Source organism: Erigeron canadensis, chromosome 1 (genome assembly GCF_010389155.1).
Source record: "Erigeron canadensis isolate Cc75 chromosome 1, C_canadensis_v1, whole genome shotgun sequence".
NCBI classification, from domain to species: Eukaryota; Viridiplantae; Streptophyta; class Magnoliopsida; order Asterales; family Asteraceae; genus Erigeron; species Erigeron canadensis.
In genome coordinates, this window is record NC_057761.1 from 55,198,915 (window position 1) to 55,221,985 (window position 23,071).

Here is a 23,071-nt window from a genome sequence, read left to right on the forward strand (position 1 = left end):
TTAATTATTTTGTTGAGGGAATATATGTAGATAGATAATTTTATCGATTTATATTTCAATTAGATAGACAGATCCATAAATATGTTTGGCTTGATTTGATTTGATATATTTGAATTTTGGATCCTGTAACCGATTAGATTTTGCAAACGATGATCAGTTTGCAGAAGGAGTGGGTGTGTGTAATACGAAATTGGTAACACGTGGCGGACATGCATGATTTCAATTTTTTTAGCCTTCCTAACTTTTGTTTTTAGCGTTGTAATTTCAAATTACGTAGGTCCTTAACAATTTAGTTGACGTAGAAAAAAATAAAACGGGTCGAAGCAACCTATCAGGTCACAAGTGCATACATATAACATAAATTTGAACAGTTTTACTGTTTTTAATAATTACATTACCAATACCACAATAAACATGGCATATAAAATACAAGAGGCTTTAGTGTTTTGAAGTGTAATGAACCATGGTTGATTGTTTATATTATGTAATAATTGACTCGGGTGTCTATGTAATGTAATAAACTTATTATTTAGTTTAATTGATGTAACAAATGACCTACTAAATAGGTAACCGGTTACAACTATTATTTTTGTTAATTAAAAACGTGATCATTTAAGCTTACATGGAAGCTGACTCACCCAAATCATCAGTGGCTCACCCATTTTTATATTTTAGGCACTAAAAAGTTCTTTTTCCTCTCTAGTTGACCACCCTACACACTCTTTGAGTCTATCTTTCGTTCTCTCTTGTCATCATTGTTTCTATCCATTTACAATCTTGAATATATATATATATATATATATATGAAAAGGTCACAGTAGGATCATAATCACGAGATCTTTATGGATATAGATGTGCGGAATCCACAAATACCCATTGATTATGAGGCAACAATATACACACAAATACAACAAAATCGAGATGATAATGAGTGTAATTCTCTATTATTATAAGTCATATGATTACAAAGATAGAATCCGTATGACTACATCACTATGTTTACGGATTACAAACATGGTGACGACTTAATTAAAAATTACATGATGGTGGCAGAGTAACAAGGCATAGATCTCTACCTTGCTATCCTTGGACGATACAATAGCTATTGCTATGCCAATTCTGCCTAACCTCGTCAAACTCAAACCTAAGACCTATACAAGTATTTATAATGATCATGGTTGTAAATCTCGGTTATCTCGACCGATATATCCCCGATATATCGCTTATCGGTGGTCTACCGAAATGATATATCGCTTATCGGTGGTCGACCAAGACGATACCGAAAAGCGATATTTACAACCTTGATAATGATATGACACAATAAACCCTAATCTACAAGAATTGGGCTCTTAATTTCCTGGGCTTTCAGCTATACAACCTCGCATTTATACATGCAGGTCGTATTTTGCATGTTAATTACGACCTCGCAAATCCATGAGGTCGTATTTCAGCCCTAACAGAATTCATATAGCAACGACCATAAAATTTACACAAAAACATGCACTTACAATATATATGTTAACAGATATATAGCAACGACCATAAATTGTACACCAAAACATGCACTTACAATATATATGTTAACATATATACAGCCCTAACAGAATTCATATAGCAACGACCATAAATTGTCCATTTTTCGTCAATCTGAGGTGTTGCTTATCTCCTCATCGTTGTCACTACTTCGCCACAACCGTCATCGCCGCCGCTACCCCACCAGTCCTCCGATCATCATCATATTGACAATGATTTAAATTGCTTGAGTTAGAGATTGTTGATTGGTGGATCTAAGGTTTGGTAAGTTGAATTTGTGGATTTGACGGTTGAATTTTTAAATGAAAAATTGAGGGTCAGAGATGGAGTTTTGTTGCTCCAGTTTTGCAATTGTTCATATTTTGTGAAAGTAAAATGTAGTTGATGTCATGTTTGTCTCAAGAAATAAATGAACACTTTATATTCTACAATTCAAGATGCTAGAAAAGTTAAAAGTATTTTCTTAGTTTTCAGCTTTTATTTATGTTTTATAAGTGGCTTGTGGCTTTTTTTTTTTAAACTTCATAAGCTATTATTCTAGTCTTTGGATTAGCTTTTGGCTTTTGAAAGAAAAATAAGGGAAACATTTGGTTTTTGTTTTAAAAGCTATGTTTTTTGGTTTCTTGAAAATGGTTTTTATAAGATAAAAAACTAAAACAAACACTTAATGGCTTTTATTGTAGAAAAAAAAAAAAAACCAAAAAAGCCATAAGCATTCTAAAATAAGCTAGGCCAAACACCCCTAAGTTTACGTTTCAAGTTTATCTAAATGTACTTTAGTTAGTATGTATTGCAGAATACTTTTGCATTAGTAATTTCAAGGAACTCATCTTGTCACAACTCTTTTCTAAATATGAAGAATCTGGATCGACTTATTTCTCGCAGGGAAAATAGTGTCAGAAGTTGGTCGGAAATTTGTGGGGAAAGATGACCGGAGATTGAAATTCACCATAAGTTTATGACAAGTAATGAACTATGATTTAATGTTTATTTTATGTATCCAACTTGGTATCTGACGTTGCATCTGAATCCAACTTGGCATCTGACGTGACACTAACAGGTTACACGTAGCAGTTACTCGGTTGATTATATTAAACAGACAGAATGACGAGTTCATTACATTACTTAGACATCCGAGTACATCATTACATAATTAACATAGACATTCGGCTATAGTTCATTACATTTCAAGACACTTATCCCAATACAAAAACTGCTAAAACTAATCTTGTCATCATATTGTTATTTAGCTTGTCCCGTAAATGTTAGAGTTCTTATGCAATAACATAAATTGGGCCATGAAAACACTAAAAGAGGTTCATATATATATATATATTACTCTCAAGAATTAAATGATAAATAAAACTTTGATGGAATACTAACTATATTTAATACTATAAATTTGAGTTTTATACAAAGTTTATAATTTTTCTTTATTATTCATTAACCAACAATTATCTAAAAAAAAAATTAATAATAATTGAATATAAATTGAACATGTTACGTACGAAAAAAATTGCATAAAATGATTGTATAATAGTCTTGATCTATTTTATGACTTGAAATATGAATACATATAAGAATGGGAGAAAGTTTAAAAATTTGAGGGTTAACATGTAACTTATGAAAACATCATTATTTTATTTGGAAAAGTGTGTATACTATGGGGGTTAAGTTAAAAGATAACACTAAAGAAGATGGAGCATTTAATGCTCCATCCTTCTTGTATGTTATAGAGAGCAATTACAAGCAAGGGCGGATCTAACATACAAGAAGGTAGATTTTGAAAATAATTTAGAGGCCATGTGATAGTTTTTTTCCAGAACCTATGTAAAAATTTGGTGAGGACCTACCTTGAGGAGAAAGGAATGAAAAGATTTTTGGCCAGTCGGCGTGAGAACGGAAAATAATTGGGAAGAAGATGGATTCTACAAGAGATGTAATCCTTATATAGTTAATCTAATACAAGATTGATCCCTGTGGTTCGTATGTTTTAGCAAAGTGTCTTTTTTTTTTAAGTTTATAAGCAATGGGAGTCCCTAAGTCAAGTATATGTTACATACATGGCCTAATAAGGAATATTGGACAAGGGAAAAAATAGGTTTATTTCACGATACTAGATGAATGCCCGTACGATGGGTCAGTGGTAGCGGTAACGACACCGTGAGGGTGGCGGTGACATGTATTAGTGGTAGCAACAATGGCGACGAGTAGTGTAGTTAATTTTCATTATGGGTACATTGAATATTAAATACGATTATGAATAATGTTAGTTATATGGGCCTAGTTATATTAGCAAGCACATTTTGGATATTAGGAATGATTAACCTCCTAATTTATAAGCTTAAAAATCTTTTTAATTCATAGGATGATAACATGTGGTAATTCAAGTGGTAAGTTAGGAAAGAGGTTAAGTGGACTAAATTTGTCACATTCATATGGTTTTAGAAAGATATTTAGGCTAATGTTTAGAAGAATTAATCATTTTCATACAAATTTTTGTTTTCGGAGACAACCATAAAATCAAATGATGTGTAATAAATTGTAAATAGATTTATAAAGGATGTTTTTAGCTAAAGTAAAGATACTCCTTTCAGATTTAATCTAAGATTGAAAAAGTCATCATACATTGCAACGAATGATGAACGAATCTTTGACCTATGTTTTTAGAGGCAATGAAATTAACTAATTGATCTAAGCTTATTGGTTTTCGAAACATATCGATATACCTAAAGCTTTGAAAGATAGGTGTATTTGATACTCTAATAAAGTTAATAGACGAGCTCGTTTAGATGATCGTGTAATCTTTTATATTATGTATACGAGATGGGTATCCGCACAATGCGGCGGCGGTGGCGTCAACAGGTGGTGCTAGTGGCGGTGATGGTAACGATATAGTTATTAATCTAAAAGTAATTGATATAAATTGTAGTTTAGTTATTTTATGGTTAAAAGATGTATCTCTTGTAAATAACTTTATAAAGAATATTATAAAGATATTAGGTGTAAATATTTAAATTAATTAATAAAGGAGATAAAAGGTTTGGATAAATATGAGTGTAAAATATTTTAGGGATATATTTGGTAGATTTAGTGTGTGAGTTAGGAATGTGTTAAAAATTAATGATATTTTGGGTATTTTAAAAGTCAATAGTTGAAAAGGAATAAAGTAGTTTATTTATTAATAAGTATAGATATAGATATAGATATAGATAGTGTTGTTTTTATAATCATTGATATCACTTTTGTGTATTTTTTTATTAAATTATTTCTTAGTTTAATATGAGCAACTAACTTCTTTTCAGATTTACATGATCCAAAAAGTGAAATAAATATACTGTAGCTATCACTATGAGCAATTGAGCATGAGAAAAATAACACATTTAATTTGTCGTTTATTCAATTTTCTCTATTCGACATTTCGACAATTCATTTTCTTCATTACCTGTACGACTGGCTAACTTGGGCACTTGGGTGGAATTTAGCAGATTTTGGATGTCATATATGAAATGGCTATACCAAGTGAGTTAGTGGGGTTCGATAGTCAGTTTGTTACTTGGAGGAACTTCTCAAGGTCCACATGTATCATGGATGTGCTTTAAAATGTTGTGTATCACTAATCTATTTGGTATCTCTTTTGCCAAAAGTTGATGAAATAGAGCTTGGTATTGAAGTGCGCAAATAAAGTTGGCAAATATAATAAGAAAAAAATAGGGAAAATGATACTCCTAAAACACATTTTTGTCATCTACAACAATATCTGCATCACGCAGTTGTATTCAATGTATAAAAATTTATAAATTTGTTGTAGATGACATAATTCTATTGTAGAAATATCACTTTCCAAAAAATAATAACTTTTTATACAAGTTAATTATTTTATCATTTTATAAATAATTAAAAATTAATAAATAAAGGCATCAAATCTTAAAATTAATAGATAAATATTTTTTAATTCTCACTAACCTCTTTAATTTAAGAATAGGGATAATATAGACCATTTTTCCTTATCTTTTCCCATTTTCGTTTTTTTTTTCCCTAATCAAACAAAAAAATAATCTCATTCTTTTTTTCTCCTTTTCATTTCATTCTATTAAACACCTCGTTGCTTTCTCTACACTAATTTTCAATTTCCAATCAACTGAACAAACTTTTTAATCGTAGTATCAATCATTTAAACATATAATCTATAGGAATTGATATTCGTACTAATATTTTTGATTATTTTATCAGACTGTACAAATGATACAACAAATGGTATAAGTATTTGATGCATAAGTGTGGTAGCTTTATTGAAATTTATGGTACTAATATCATGGGTTCGAAAACCTGCGGAATTGGAAGCAGCCTCTCTACTTAGGTAGAGGTAAGGTCTGCCTACATCTTAACCTCCCCCATACACCGTCGAGGTATTTGGGCTCAAAACCTGCGGAAGGCGGCACTGAACAGTTACTTACTTACTTATTATTCATTAAGAGCCTTAAAGAGAATTATAAGGATTGATACCTGATATTATAATGAACAATACATCAATTATTGAGGTTCCTATAAAAATGAAAATGGTTAGATAAGGGCATTTTCAATGGGAAAAAGCTTTTAAAAGCTTTTTATCTTGCCAGCTAATCAATCCATTAATTAAAAATAAGAAAAAAGTTATTCACTCCAATGTAAAAGCTTTTTCAAAAGTTTATGTCTTTTTTTTGTGTGTAAATTGAGAAAAAGATTTTCTTCAAATAGTTGAGCATTGTCAACCTTTTGATAAAAAAAAAAGTCTTTATATCTAATGATATCAAGCTTTTCATCAAACCTCCTGCTCTAAGTTTAAATATGTATTTATTAAGTTTTGCATTAAAATATAGAACCGAAATAATATAAAACTGCAACTAAAATACTACATATATTTACTTTGTCTATTTCATAAGATACTTGAGGACTCTAGGTATCTACAACTCATCAAATGCCAATATTCTTGTACTTGCTTTGTTGGAGAAAAAGAAAGCATGTTATTTGCTTCATATATAGCAGCAGTTTATTATTATTCTAACAAGATCGGCCAATCAAATTCCAGTGCAAGGCTGTTCGAAAGTTGTAAGTGATTTAACTTTATTAAATAGAAAATTATCTCAATATCAACTTTGTGGATGCCTATTGCTCTACCACTAACTAAATAAAAGATTTATTGTCATTGTCAAAATGTCACCTAATGCATACAATATAGAAAAAAGCAGGGGGAAAAAGCTCAATGAATTTTGAACCAAAGACCTTATTGAAAAACATAATAACTACTAACAACGGGTCACATTCGTGGTTATTAATTTTGGGTTATATTCGACTCAAACAGTGAATTTAAACCAAACTTAAATGCCTCTTATTGTAAATACAAGCGTTATAAATCTGTAACTCTAGTATGTTTTTTCAAGATTTTAAAGAAACACACAAAATAATAATCACAATAAATTAAGATATACCGAGAGGCTTTTAAAGTGATACAATGACAGAGTCAAACAACCACAAGAAAGATACATGTAAATTGCGTTGTTAGGTCTACCATGTTACAAATGGAACAAATATATTATGTCTAAAATCCCACATGACATAGTCTTCCAAAAATGGTTGGTACATGTATGTCCTTTCCATACCTGGCCAAGTACAATAAGTTGTGCTCATTGAGTACCTTATTTCTTTAAATAATACACAAGTAGCATTTTGTATCGATATCAGGGGATCGAGATATAATCAATCATGTCACATTATTGATTGACGTAAGACATCAACCATGTCAAATTGGAAAGTTTCAGCTTCAACTTTTGGCGTACCATGTTAGTAGTTTGTTACATCATTTACTCATAAGTCTGGTTCAATTCGAATGGATATCACGATAAAGTTACGTTTTGTTCAATTTACAAAAGTTTGGATTATAAATTTCTAATATTATATGTCTCTTCATGAGCATAATTTAAGTACAACGAAATGCTATAGCATATATGCAAAGACTTTAATTAATTGGGTAGATATGAAAAATAGCAATATATTTTCATTTTTACTTCAAGATAGGTAATATACTTTGTAAAATACCTAATTAAACTCTCAAACTGTGTATCAATGAGTAGGTAATGTGGTAACGGATTACGGCTACCAGTAAACTTGATAAATTTAGGTACTATAAGATGTAGAGGGAAAAACTTCATAGACATGTCACTTTAAAGAGTCGAACTCAAGACCTGAAATAAAAAGGGATAACTCCAGTCAGTTGATCTAGTTAGCCTTCATCGTTAGTAAGTTTGGTAAATGTGTATCATTAATAAGAATGTGTTCGTAAATTTGATTAATGACATAGTCTGATCGTAATCAGTCAACTTGTACATGTTAATAAAACTTGTTCGTAAGTTATTTATATAACATATCTATAACATTAATGACGATAATTGGATTAATAATAATAATCACAATTGAGCCCAATGATGTCAAACCCAGTTGATTAGTTTTATCTAAAGTCTTAAGTTCGATCTTTATGAATGACAATTTTATGTTTTTCACTCCGGACATTTATAAAGTCAAATGTACGTGTAAGGTTTCACGATGAGGTTGCTCAGATATTTTTTTTCGTTCGAATGTTGGAAAAAAAAACACACACAATAACAATCGAGCAAAACATATTATACACGTGTAATCTTTATTCTTATAAAATCTAAAACCACGTAGTACTTTTAGTTATTGGTTGAATTGAGATTTATTTATACAATAATCAGTTGAGTGACATTGAAGTTATACAAGTTTGGACGCTTAATAGAACAAGTCAACATTGGTCTTAACACCAAGACAAGACGTTTAGTTGTAATAGCCGGCAGGCAATCTCCTAGCCTTCCTTAATACTTAAACAACAATGTAGTCATTTTTTTCATGTTCTAAAACCATTTTCCTAGCTTACATATTTTTCACAGCAAAATATCCATGGACCGGTTGATAAGTTTGGAGCCATCTAATGTGGTTGCAATACGACTCGAACCAGGTGAAAAATGCTACGGGAAGCTAACTTTAAGAAATGTTATGCACACCATGCCAGTGGCTTTTAGGCTACAACCCGTGAACAAGGTGCGTTACACGGTTAAACCACAAACCGGGATCATATCTCCATTGACTACAGTCGCTGTGGAAATTACTTATGATTTCCCACCGAATTCAAACCTCCCGGAATCATACCCATATTGTGATGACTCGTTTTTGTTACATAGTGTGGTGGTTCCCGGTGCATCGGTTAAGACCACTTCTATGAACGATTTGGTCCCGAGTGATTGGTTTACAACACGAAAGAAACAAGTGTTTGTTGATAGCGGTATCAAGGTCATGTTTTGTGGCTCAATGGTCTTAACTAAGCTAGTTGCTAGTGGTTCCATAGATGAAATAAGGGATGTATTGGAAAAAAGTGATCCAACGTGGAAGGCAGTTGACTCTGTTGACTCGGACGGTCAACCTTTACTTCATTTAGCAATTGGTCAAAGGCGAGCCGATTTGGTTCAGGTCCTCCTAGAGTTTAAGCCTGATATAGAAGTTCGGTCTGCACGGTCCACTAAGACTAGATTAGGGTCAACCCCACTAGAGGCTGCAGTTGCTTTGGGCGAAAGCTTGATTGTAGAGCTCTTACTGGCTAACCAAGCCCCTACAGAGCGGTTAGACCCATCCTCGTGGGGTCCGATCCACCTAGCGGCCGGAAGTGGGGATGTTGACATTTTGAGGCTACTTTTAGTCAAAGGAGTCAACGTCGATGCGGTTACAAAAGATGGCAACACACCTTTACACTTAGCAGTGGAGGAAAGGAAGCGGGATTGTGCCCGACTACTACTATCCAGTGGTGCACGAACCGATATTAGGAACTCAAGTGAAGACGAGACGCCATTGCATATTGCCGCGGCTCTAGGGGATGAAAACATGGTAAAGCTTCTAATTCAAAAAGGTGCTAACAAAAACATTCAAAACCGAGACAAGAAAACCGCATACGATATTGCAGCCGAACATGGACACGCACGACTATTTGATGCACTCGGGCTAGCTGATACATTATGCGTAGCTGCAAGAAAAGGTGACATCAGAACCATCAATAGACTTCTTGAAAGTGGAGTCACCATCAACGGGACAGACCAACACGGATGGACTATTTTACACCGAGCTTCATTCAAGGGTTGGGCAGACATAGTCGAAATTCTTATCAAGAAAGGGATAGATATCGACACAAGAGATGAAGATGGCTACACTGCTCTTCATTGTGCTGTGGAATCGGGTCAAGTTGATGTTGTTGAACTACTGTTAAAACAAGATGCAGATGTCAATGCAAAAACCAATAAGGGTATTACTGCAATGCAAATCGCGGAATCATTAAAATACACTAGAATCGCTAGAGTTTTATCCCATGGAAATGTAAACAAGGATGAATCCAAATATTATAGTAAAATTGGTAATAGATATGGCAACGGAAAAGGGCCACTGAAAAAGAGGTCGACTCGGGCTCGAGCCATTCTTAATAGCTTTGATCAATCAGCTGCACCGTTGACCGTGAACTAATTAACTGATTACATTCGCTGGCTATTAAGCACATAGACTGTTCATTCTTGTATTGATACCAAAACACTTGTTATTACGTATACATATATGGTTAAATTTTATCTTTGTTTTTCGTATAACTCGCCGAATAAGTTAAATAAGGAAGGTTTAACTAATAAAACGAAAAAACATTAGTTGACACTTTATACAACGTATTGTTATTTTTAATACGATCAGATATGAATAATATCTAATTTTGAACGCAAGCGAATTGCCAGCGACTCTCCTTCAATACGCCGCAAGTTCGGGGCGACGGTTATCACCGTGCTGTAATTATAGGTGTATCAGTTTTTCTTTTATCTATTACTCTTTGCTGGTAAGGGATTGTTAAAGAAAAGAAGCTTTTTTCTCATAATATGTGGGTTTGATTTGTTGCAGGTGTATCGGCGATGGCGTACTCAATCATCAGTTATAAATAAAAATCATCTTTTTAAACAAAACTAATCAAATACTCCAACTGTCATTGATCACGTAGATAAGAATACAAATCTTCTTTTGAAATTTGATGAGACAATGGGTTACTGGGTTAAGAAAAGACATGTACTTCCCAGATCCGATCCATTCGATGACTAGAATAAATAATGGTATTGGTGAACGGTAGTGATACGTTGTGTCTAGCTAGCCAGAGCACATGTGTCTGGGCGCACGGGATCTGCGAGCACGTCAATATGTTTACCATCGGCATCTTGGCCGCTGTCGGTTCTTTTGTGTCGGTGACGTTAGATTATACTACTCGTATTTTAGATTTCAAATCAAGATTATTGTTGACATCATTCTTTTTTGTTACACAAGAGTGTACCTCCGTGTTTTGTAGCATGTTAAAAATGAAATAATCCTATCTTTCATTCATCAATAAAAATGAAAAATAAGACAAATGACAAAAGCAAATTAATTAAACATCAAAGAAATATTTTATCTGGTAAATGTAAGTCAAATTAAGTCTAATACGACCATATGAGTATTAGAAAAGTTACATCATACATAAAGAAATCTTGTTATGAATTCTCACCCACAATCGTATAATAGTATGTGTACACGCGATATGACGGCGATAGTGATAATGATGACGGTGTGGTGACAATGACAACAGGTAGTGGTGGTGGCTGTGTTGGCGGCGGAGCAGGTGGTGATGGCAGCGGTGGCGACGACATTTGGTGGCAACAGTAGTGGTTTGGTTACTGATGCAAAATTAAGGTATATAAAAAGGGTAGCATAATTATTTTAAAGGTTAAAGAATTCATATCGTAATATATTTCATAAGGGGTAGTTTAGATAACTTTATATGTGATGATAAAATACAATTTAAAGATCGATGGCAAAAAATGTCTTTTTTAGCTATTTTTGGTTGAAAAAGGGAGAAGGTTTTCCCTTCGATAAGTATTATAAATATGCACAATACGATAATATACTAGAAGAGTGTACACGCGTTGCAGCGGCAACGTTTTATAACGCGTAAGATGTCGTAATGATAATACAGGTTGTGTAGGATATTTGATGTGGAGATGAGACATCTAACCGTGGTTATCATTCTAAATATAAGTCGAGGATTAGATTCAAAAGATAATAAGGTGTAAAAACTTGTCATTCTAAATATATTTGTTAGTGTTGCTTAGGGTAGTTAGGGAATATTGAAATAAATGTTGAATTTCCTAAAATAGAGAGTCAATTTGTTTTATATGCACAATACGATAATATATAAATAAAATTTAGTAAAAATCATCCCAGTTGTGGTTCGATAACGGTAAGGATACATTTATACAATACAATGCTCGTATGAATTTTGGATCTATATGTTCAATATATGCCCCAAGAGATTTATGGGAAATACTAAGTAGTCAAGGAAAAAATATAGAAAAGGTTGTCGCAAGTGTTAATAGGAAACTTGCCAGAGAATATAACTTTTACTTGTCGAACCAATTCACTGGTCACTTCACTCCGGTACTATGTTTGCACAAAATTTGGATTCCATTAAACATATATAAGTCTTGATTAAAAAATTGTGGTGCAACTTTTTACAAAGAAAAGAAATACGTTGGCATTTCATACCTTTAACCCATCATATTATACTTTCAGAACAATCAAAAATTATGTAACGATATTTAAACAATTAATAATAAACCTTTATGTTACTATTACAATTACTATTATTAATTCTTATTTGATTACTGAAATTTACATAAACAGATGTAAATTAAATATGTATATAAATTCATTATTTGTTGATCGCATGGAAAGACCAAACGTTGTATCAAATCGAATAGGACAACAAGAACTCAAAACTCTGAGGTCATAACTGGGGAGAAAAATTCTAAAGTCAAATATTGTTGACGATAACATGGTAGAGTTATTCAAAACATTATCTAACTCGTCTTATTGGGGTGCTTCAGCCTCCCCACGACCATGCTCACCAACCTCAACAACCCTCTAATGCAATTTTTTAATAATTATTCTGTAGACTTTTGTGAATATTATATAAATATGAATATTGTGAATATTATATAAATTGTTAAATTTGTTCCTAATGAATTAATTTACACCCTAAACCTTTATTTTAATAATTAATATTTTAAGCCGTATTTTTTTAAATATTCCACTATCACCTTTACATCAACCTACACTACTTGACACCGTCACCACCTTCAATAATACCATCATCAACACCATTATACTGTCGTCCCCGCCACCGCCGCCGCATAACGCAGATACCATGCTCGTTTACCTATAATGTGAAATAAACTTTTTTACGGTATAACTTTACATTAAAATTAAACACCACTGATAAATGGTATGTTTGTTTTTTTAATCATTAAATTATTGAATATATAAATTATGTATATATAAATTAAGTCTATATATATATATAGCTGGTCTTTGTTTATTAAATAAAAAAGCATGCGATTTTTTTTATTAAGTATTTTTGCTCTTAATTAATACCCACGGAAAGAGTTTTTATAAATTACTAAATTTGCCCTTAATGAATTAATTTACATCTAAACCCTTATTTTAATAATTAACACTTTAAAGTCTTATCTTTTTAAATATTCAACTATCACCTTTATATCAACCTACACCACTTGATATCGCCGCCACCACCACCACCAATAATACCGTCATCGACACCACTAGACCGTCCCACCACCGTCGTTGCATTGCGCGGATAACATGCTCATTTACCTATGAAGTGAAATAAGTTTTTTTACGGTAAAACTTAACGATAAAATTAAACACCACTAACAAATGGTTTGTTTGTTTGGTTTTAATCATTAAATGATTGAATGTATAAATAATATATATATATATATATAAATTAAGTCAATGTATATAGTTGGTTTTTGTTTTATTAAACAAGAAAACAAATTTTAAGAAAACAAGGCCTAAAAGTATATACTCTCGTTGTTTTGTATCTTGTGAGTCTATAATCACTTATCAAGATTTTTAGCATCATTTTTTGTTAATTTTTTTTTTTAAGAATGGAGATGTTTAATTTATGCCTAATTAATTTTTTTACCTGGACGTTGTCCTGAAAAACATAACGATACGTAAAACTTATAATGTAGATAAAATTGTTGATACATATAAACAATAAACGTACATTACATACACCAACCCATTGTTTCCACTTACCAACTCACGTGGCACATGAATGACATACACCATCCATATATGCGATAGATAGATCTAGATTACTTGCTTACTTAATTGAGCTTTATTTGCTAACAATCATTCGGTTTCACTCACACATAGATACCTATACATTCACATAAAATTGTATTTATCTATATCAATATCTTTGCGTTTTCAAACTTTAACCTTGAAAGAAAAAAGCTATGAAGATCCAAACTTATTAATGAAGTTTTTTTAGTATCAAAAGGCATGAAGAAGATGGTCAAAGAAGTAAAGGGGTAATAAACTATAAAAGATAAAAAAAAAAAATAAAAAATAAATAAATAAAAAAAAAAAAGTAAACTTTTCGTCAAACGGATAAGAGCCAAAAGTATGTGACAAAAACTAAAAAAAAAAAGGTCAAACTATAGGTAAGCCTAAGAAGTTGTGGTAAAATTTAGAAACTCCAAACTTTAACTAGGGGGCAAAATGTGAAAGAAAAAAAGTTGGTTACAAAAATGTAAAACACAAAATGTTATTGTTGTTAAGGTTGGAATGTGTAAAAAGTAAAAATTTGTAAAGCTTTGTGACAAAAGAAAAATTATTAAAATTTTTACTGTAGTTAAGGCTACATTAAATGTTATATATATATATATGAGTTTCTTTATTTCGAGAATATTTTTTTTAAGAACCATGAAAACTTTAGAATAATATATTTGTTCACATGTGAAATGATATAAAAAAGTATGTTGTAGAATAAACTTTTTTAAACAACCTTCAAAATAGCCTTTTGTGAACTTCTGAATGAATATGTTCACGTTTTCGTTCACATGTTAACAAATAGGTATATATAAGGTTTTGAAAAAAAACTTTCTTCTACAACATGTATTTTTATAACATTTCACATATGAATGGGAAAAAAAACATGTGATCCAATATAAAATTTTAGAGTTCTCAAGGTTTTTACAAAAAAATAGGTTCTCAAAATAAGACTCCTATATATATATATATATAGGTTTTAGGTAAAATAAAACAACTATTAAAGTAAATCAAATAAAACAATATGTTTTTCTTCAGTAATAATCACCGTGCATCATGAAAATCATCGTACATCAATTGTTTCGTGAAACTTCCTGTATCAATTTAACCATGATCTAAGGGTCAAGATCTTGTCTTATTTGTTTTACTTTAATACTTGTTTTACAATACTCAACCCTATATATATAGGGGGGCAATCAAATAAGAACAGTTTTAAAATAAGAACGGTGAGAACACCTTAAAATCACCATTTTGATGCATTAAAAGTCCATAAAACTGACATAGTCCATAACTAATTATCATTATTTAAGTGTTTAACAACACATTGATTCATCAAAATCGAAAAAATCACGTTTTTTGTTGGATGCATCATTTTGATGAATATGCATCGAAGATGGATGCACAAAACAAAAAACATTATTATTTCGATTTTGACGGATGAATGTGTTGATAAACACTTAAATAATGATAATTAGTTAAGCACTATATTAGTTTTATAGACTTTTAATGCATCAAAATGATGTTTTTAAGGTGTTCTCACCATTCTTATTTTAAGAGTGTTCTCGCCGGAGTGTTACCTATATATAAGTTAAAATCTTGTTAAAAAGTATTTTAGTTTTCTTATTATAAATTTTTCTTTGAAGACTGTGGTTTAAATTTCTTTTTTGAATTTTTCATAATATAAAGTATAGGTAGAATAATAGGAGCTACTTTACTCTAAAAAAATATATTTATTAACACCAATAATTTATATTCATTCAATATTTTACTTTTCATAGGAGTTCATATAACAAAGTTGTGTAATTTTTCATTGTTACACTATCTATTACAATTACAGAAATATCATCAAACACTATCGATGTATCAAGTTATCACGTCACATTGTACATGCATTAAACTGGTTATTATATGCCAATGCCATATATTCGAAACGAACGATGACATTTCCCACGTTGTTGCATGATATAACACACAAGTAGCCCACATGCCACATCAAATAATTACATATTTATGCATTTTAAAATCATGCGACTTATATTATCTTTTGATCAAATTTAACATATAATTAAGCTAGCACTTCTGAATTATACAGATTTCGGGCCAATATAAATAAATTAACGTGGATTATATAGACATGATCAATATTTCAGTAATACACTTTAAACATTAGCGGACCCAACACTAATCGACCACCCTCAAAACTACTCCATTAGTGATCAAGGTTAACTCCTATCATCAGAGCCGGTACCAGAAAAAAATTTTAAAGAAGACAAACTTAGAAAACTTATGAAAAATAAATCTAAAAGGGGGCAAAATGTTATAAATCTATAGAAATTTTTTAAAACTTTATGAAAAAATTAAAAATACATGACAAAATTTAAATTTGGAGAGGGGCATTGGACCCCTAACCCCCTTTAGTACTGCCCCTGCCTGTCATGGTGAGATGCCTTAGATTTTTTTGAAGACAAAAAAAATAACCAGCCACCACCATCACCAAATTCCTGTCGCTATTTCTATCAGAAACGTTGTTGTCGTTGGCCATTAAGCCACCAATGCCAATATTAAACGCCAATCTTTGTTGCTACTGATGTTATTTCTTTGAGTGAATCTAAATTAATTCTGAATCTTTTTTTATGTAATATGGTGATATAAAAGGTGGGATGTGTTTTTTTTTTTTTTGAAAAAAGTTGCTCGAAAATCAAGTAAATAAAAATATAATAATGATAATATTTTGTTAAATTATCACTATTTTGTATAAATTTTTAGACCAAAAGTGTAAATTTTAAAAGTTGGAAACGAAAGCTACAAGTGGCGGTATACAACACGGGCGATTTTTATAATTAACTCTAAATCATGTTACGAGATTACCCATCACGTGCCAAACACATGATATTCTTTTTCACGAACGTTTATGGTCAAGACCAAAAGTGTTGACTAGAGCAACAATTTTTGGACCAAAACTGTAGTTTTTGAAAATTAATGATGAAAGTTGCAAGTAGAGAACCACAATAAAGACGATTTCTAAAATTAAATTAATTAATAGATCTATAAAACGGTTTTCCCTTTATAGGTTACCCTAAAGATTACAAGCTATTCTTTGATTACTGTGCCGGTTTAAACGGAGAGTTTTATATGTGGTTGGTTATAGTCATTTCCCTAACCATATACACGATTCCAAGATAAGACATTTTGTGAGAAAACAATGGTCGAAAGTGGTAGTTGGCAAAATCACAAACAACAATGGCAACAACAGTGATGAGAGAAAGAGAATAAAAACGAAAGGTGACCGGAAGTGGAGGTCACCGGCTGCATCAACAACAACTGTTGGTTGTTCGGTGGCCAACAATCTGGTTATAGGCGGGTTTTGTGATGGTTGGATTCTAGGGTTTGTGAGAGAAAGTGGAAGAAAAAGATGAGTGAAATGACTCAGACATAAAAGGTAAAGTTTTTATATTAAAAGTGATAGAGAACTATTTATCAAAGCTTATTTTTTCCAGCGAAATATGACTCTTGAAGACCTTATTGCTTTTTTTTTCCTAAACAAACCATCTGCAAGCAAAACATCTGTGCGTATGCATACAAAAGACATAATAAGATATTCAAAACGACAAACATATACCACCTAAATGTCTCTTTATTTAATCGGATATGTTTTATAAGTTTATACCATTATAGCTAGATGGGTGGGAATTATGTAAATTTTTTAGGTTCAAATTTCACATTATATGTTACGTGATCTAACATTGATCGTGCAAGCGATCAATTGATTGGTAAATTTATACCGATCGGTAAAATAAATCTGATTTAATTTTTGAAAGTAAATAGACACGGTAGATATTTATAGAGGCTCGTGGATGGCAGAAATGAGGAAGGGGGCGCACACCAACTATTTGATGAGATCTACAAATCAAGTCACTGTCCCACCCACTCCCCCCCAACCTCTATAAGTAATCCCTTCCCCCTTCCTCTCCAATTCGTGTCCACCATTCTTCTTTCTCTCTCTCCCCCCTCTCTCTCGGAAGAACCCCAACCAAATCTAATTTCGTTCGGATCTTCCGTTTTTCTTTCCACAGGTACGCCCCCGCTCACGCCACTACACTATTCATTCATTGAATTTTTCCATTTGATCTGAATCTATCTACAAGACAAAGACGTGCCCACCTAACTCACTTCTACTTCAACATTTTAATATTATTGCTAATGCTAATCTCTACATTTATTTGAACACCTAATTAGTTAATCAATTAAAATTAAATTAACATACTGCTAATCTAATCAAATCAAATCTGTTGTATAAATATACCCTTAAGATTAGATCTATACATAGAAATCCATCATCTGTTCCTATTATCTCATTTATTACTACCTTCACTATCTCTCCATTTTACTTTTTATCTAAAACAATTCATACTCTTCTCCCTTTTATTATATCTCCTTTTCTTTAAATCAAATTAAACGGTTAGATCTACTGGTAAACATTCGTCATCTGTTATAATTTTCTGTGTAGTTTATCTATATTTCTGCGCAGAGACGTATGACTCTAGAAATGTGTGCTTTTAGCTAATCTGTCCAATAATGTAGTGCTTTGTGGGCCCCTTCACTCATTTACCCTCACGTGGCAGCCTTTTATTTGTATTACTCATTTTTTAATTTTTTTATTTACTCACTGCTTATTCCGCATAGGATAGGATTTTGGGGGTTTAATTAGGGTTCAATAAAAAAACTGTTACATAGATCCGTGATTTATTTACTTATAAATAATACAACAATAAATAAATAAATAATATAATATGATAACAATTTATTTGAATGAATTTTAATTTTAAATTAACGATAAGATCTGTGTTTCTAGGGTTTTAAGAATCACAGATCTGCTTTTGGATCTACGCTTTCTATAAAGAAAAGTATATTTTTAACTTTTTACATCTGATTGAAATAAATGATTTTGTATGGATCAGTAACTTTTTGTTTCACAGTAAAACCAAAAAGTTATAACCTGTTTCAGCTATCTAAAGTCAGTCTGTCAGTTAGGTATGAATATTATTTATTTTAAGTCAATATGTTTGCCATGTGCGTCTTTGTATCCTAAACAAATAGTGTTTAGGGTTTGGTGAATTATAATTAACAAATAATCCTTTTTCTTAGTGTTGGTGGGTAACTGGAGTGGACTGCTATTGATTATGAAAACCGCAATCATTTTATCTTTTATATTATTGTAATAATAAATATGTATTTGTATTGTGTGCGTTGTTTATTGTAAATCAAATAGAACGACGGATCGATGCGTGTCTAGATAATTAACTATTACCTGATTGAGTTTATTGAATTAGATCGGTTGAACATAAGCAATATTTTTAGGATTTTTCGTATTTGAATATCTGTTAATTAAATTGGTTGACTTTTAATGAACAGATCAATGGCGTCTCACATTGTCGGATATCCCCGTATGGGACCCAAAAGAGAGTTGAAATTCGCTCTCGAGTCATTCTGGGATGGCAAGAGCAGTGCCGAGGATTTGCAGACAGTTGCTGCTGATCTCAGATCATCCATCTGGAAACAGATGGCTGCTGCTGGAATCAAGTATATCCCCAGCAACACTTTCTCATACTATGACCAAGTTCTTGACACCACCACCATGCTCGGCGCTGTCCCACCAAGATACAACTGGAACGGTGGTGAAATCGGTTTCGACACTTACTTCTCAATGGCCAGAGGAAATGCCTCTGTCCCTGCTATGGAAATGACCAAGTGGTTTGACACCAACTAGTAAGTTGGTTTGCTATATGCCATATTATTTATGTCATATATATAATTGTACAACGAATAAATAATAACTGAAATGTTTTTGTGATGTACAGCCATTTCATCGTCCCAGAGTTGGGCCCAGAAGTTACATTCTCGTATGCTTCACACAAGGCCGTGAATGAATACAAGGAGGCTAAAGCTGTATGTGCTTTTGATCTGTATTTGAGGATTTAGATGTATATGTGTATATCGGGGTTGCTAATTTTCTTTTGGTAATGCAGCTTGGAGTTGATACCGTCCCTGTATTTGTTGGCCCAGTCAGCTACTTGTTGCTATCTAAACCTGCAAAGGGTGTTGAGAAAACTTTTGATCTTCTATCCCTTCTTGACAAAATCCTTCCCATCTACAAGTATGTCTCCTTTTTGACCATTTTGAATCTTATCCATTTAACTTTTGACGCATTTATATCAACATAGTAACTGTGTTGTTTCTATAATTGTTATTGGCACATTATGTATTAACAACATATTGTGAAGCTTTGAGAAAAATATGTTTGTATGTCACTTAAATTCAACCCGACCCATTTGACCTGTACCACACAATGACTTGTTTTAATTTGAACCTGTTTTGACACGATACTTTACCTGCAGTCGTAGGCCGGCCCATCTTGCTACCTGTAAACTATACTTTTGTTCAAACATTAACATAGAACTCACTTTGCAGGGAAGTTATTGCTGAGTTGAAGGCAGCTGGTGCAACATGGATCCAGTTTGATGAGGCTACCCTTGTGAAGGATCTTGAGGCCCACGAATTGGCAGCTTTCACCAAGGCTTATGCCGCACTAGAGCCAGCTTGCTCTGGTCTTAATGTCCTTATTGCCACCTACTTTGCTGATATTCCTGCCGATGCTTTCAAAACCCTCACCAACTTGCCAGGAGTTGCCGGTTACACTTTTGATTTGGTTCGTGGTGAGAAGACTCTTGAGTTGATCAAGACCAGCTTCCCATCAGGCAAATACCTGTTTGCTGGAGTTGTTGATGGAAGGAACATCTGGGCCAATGACCTTGCTGGATCTCTCAGCATCCTCGAGTCCCTTGAGGCCATTGTTGGAAAAGGTAGTCTTAATATTGTTACAACATGTCTCATATAGCGATTTAGGAGGTTGTGCAAAGTTAAATTGTTTGGAGACCTTTGACGCATTCCCTATTTGTCTAAAGTTTTTGATGTTGCCAATGTGACCCATCAGAGATATGCCTTAAACTGATAGACCCATTTATAAGTAAATTGGTTAAAATAGCCACATCTATTACACGTATTATGTTTATCGCTACCAAGTTTTTATCACAAATAACTCTAATTGTTTCTAATATGAATGTGGCTTATGCAGACAAACTTGTTGTGTCTACCTCATCATCACTCCAACACACCGCTGTGGATCTTGTGAACGAGACCAAGTTGGATGACGAGATCAAGTCATGGCTCGCATTTGCTGCTCAAAAGGTGATCGAAGTCGGTGCTTTGGCCAAGGCTCTTGCTGGTCAAAAGGATGAGGTAAAAAGTTATTTTCTATTATGTCCTTCTATGTGTCTATGTTTGCTCGTCTTTAGTTAACAGACAAAAAATGACTGACTTACGGTCCTCTTTTTCAGGCATTCTTTGCAGCTAATGCTGCTGCTCAGGCATCAAGGAAGTGCTCTCCAAGAGTGAACAACGAAGCTGTCCAGAAGGCTGTAAGTGATATAAATCTCTATTCTCTAGCATATCTTGTGAAAAAAATAGATGGTATAACATGTACTTATATAGCAAGTTTGCTTCTTTCGTTTTGGTTTCCCAGGCTGCTGCTTTGAGGGGTTCTGATCACCGTCGTGCCACCAATGTCAGTGCCAGGTTGGATGCCCAACAGAAGAAACTCAACCTTCCAATCCTCCCCACCACCACCATTGGTTCTTTCCCACAAACCATTGAGCTGAGGAGAGTTCGTCGTGAGTACAAAGCTAAAAAGTGAGTACTTTCAAATAACGATTCCATGTTTCTCTCTTTCATTAGGTCAGTTGTGAACAACTTTGCTCACAATTTTTTTTTTCTATTTAGGATTTCCGAGGAAGAGTATGTTAAGGCCATCAAGGAGGAGATCTTCAAGGTTGTCCAACTACAAGAAGAGCTTGATATTGATGTCCTTGTCCATGGAGAGCCAGAGGTATATCAAGACACCATTGACAATACCAGTGTCAATGCCTTTCCCATTATTATGTTTTTAATCGGAGGCTAAAAGTTATTAATTTGATGCAGAGAAACGATATGGTTGAGTACTTCGGTGAGCAATTGTCCGGTTTTGCCTTCACTGCCAACGGATGGGTGCAATCATACGGATCTCGATGTGTGAAGCCACCAATCATCTATGGTGATGTCAGCCGCCCCAAGGCCATGACCGTCTTTTGGTCCACCATGGCTCAAGAAATGACCAAGCGCCCAATGAAGGGTATGCTCACTGGTCCAGTAACCATTCTCAACTGGTCCTTTGTCCGTAATGACCAGCCCAGGTATAATTATGATCAATATTACACATGCTCTGTTTATAGAAAAAACCTGGTTAATCTAACTAAACTTTTTTATTCCAGATTTGAAACTTGCTACCAGATTGCTTTGGCTATCAAGGATGAAGTTGAGGATCTTGAGAAGGCCGGAATCACCGTTATTCAGATTGATGAGGCTGCTTTGAGAGAAGGTTTGCCACTAAGGAAGGCAGAACATGCTTTCTACTTGGACTGGGCCGTACACTCTTTCAGAATCACCAACGTTGGCGTCGAGGACACCACCCAGATCCACACCCACATGTGCTACTCCAACTTCAATGACATCATCCACTCGATCATCAACATGGATGCTGATGTCATCACCATCGAGAACTCACGATCAGATGAGAAGCTTCTGTCAGTCTTCCGTGAGGGAGTGAAGTACGGTGCTGGAATTGGACCTGGTGTGTATGACATCCACTCTCCAAGAATACCATCCATGGAGGAGATCCACGACAGAATCAACAAAATGCTTGCTGTTTTGGAGACCAACATCTTGTGGGTTAATCCTGACTGTGGTCTCAAGACCCGTAAGTATGGTGAGGTCAAGCCCGCTCTTGAGAACATGGTTACGGCTGCCAAGAAGCTTCGCGCTGCACTTGCTAGCGCCAAGTGAGGTTTTTGACACGACAATGGATGGGATGACGAGGATGAAAGATTATGTCAAGAGTGCCGGAATAACCGTGGCTGGCCATCATATGTTTTAGGTCTTGAATTTGGTCCCTTGAGTATGTTTTTTGTTTATCTTGTTTTTGGGGCTTTTCTTTTTTATTTTGTTGTGTACCTTCTTAAGGGCTTTTGCTGCCCTTCCAGTGAATCAGTACTAAAGAAACTATTTGTTGGTTTGCAGATGAAACATGAGATACAAAAACATCCATTCATACATTAAATTGTAGAATTTAATGATGAAATCAAGTGTGTAGGAAATTTGACCCAAAGGCCCACTAAGTAAAATTTAGAAATACTAGCCCACTGAATTTTTA

The 23,071-nt window shown here is 33.4% G+C and overlaps 2 protein-coding genes across 2 annotated transcripts; both read left to right on the forward strand.

Moving 5' to 3' along the window:
- Positions 1-8,484: 8,484 nt before the first annotated feature.
- LOC122591456 (protein VAPYRIN-like) lies at positions 8,485-10,111 on the forward strand. Its single transcript, XM_043763725.1, has one exon. It carries the CDS (start codon positions 8,485-8,487, stop codon positions 10,087-10,089), a length of 1,605 nt encoding a protein of 534 aa, XP_043619660.1. The 3' UTR covers positions 10,090-10,111.
- A 7,625-nt stretch (positions 10,112-17,736) lies between these two features.
- LOC122606099 (5-methyltetrahydropteroyltriglutamate--homocysteine methyltransferase-like) lies at positions 17,737-22,937 on the forward strand. Its single transcript, XM_043779066.1, has 11 exons — positions 17,737-17,843; positions 19,183-19,536; positions 19,629-19,716; positions 19,797-19,924; positions 20,239-20,630; positions 20,903-21,066; positions 21,165-21,245; positions 21,350-21,516; positions 21,607-21,712; positions 21,805-22,055; positions 22,134-22,937. Exons 2-11 carry the CDS (start codon positions 19,187-19,189, stop codon positions 22,702-22,704), a joined length of 2,298 nt encoding a protein of 765 aa, XP_043635001.1. The 5' UTR covers positions 17,737-17,843; positions 19,183-19,186; the 3' UTR covers positions 22,705-22,937.
- Positions 22,938-23,071: the final 134 nt, after the last annotated feature.

What these genes read in the sequence shown, in the direction of transcription:
- LOC122591456 (XM_043763725.1), top strand. Translation starts at nt 8,485, where the DNA reads ATGGACCGGTTGATAAGTTTGGAGCCATCTAATGTGGTTGCAATACGA.
- LOC122606099 (XM_043779066.1), top strand. Translation starts at nt 19,187, where the DNA reads ATGGCGTCTCACATTGTCGGATATCCCCGTATGGGACCCAAAAGAGAG. An exon ending in TTGCTGGTCAAAAGGATGAG is followed by an intron (nt 21,067 to 21,164) that starts GTAAAAAGTTAT and finishes CCTCTTTTTCAG; the next exon opens with GCATTCTTTGCAGCTAATGC. An exon ending in GTCCGTAATGACCAGCCCAG is followed by an intron (nt 22,056 to 22,133) that starts GTATAATTATGA and finishes TTTTTATTCCAG; the next exon opens with ATTTGAAACTTGCTACCAGA.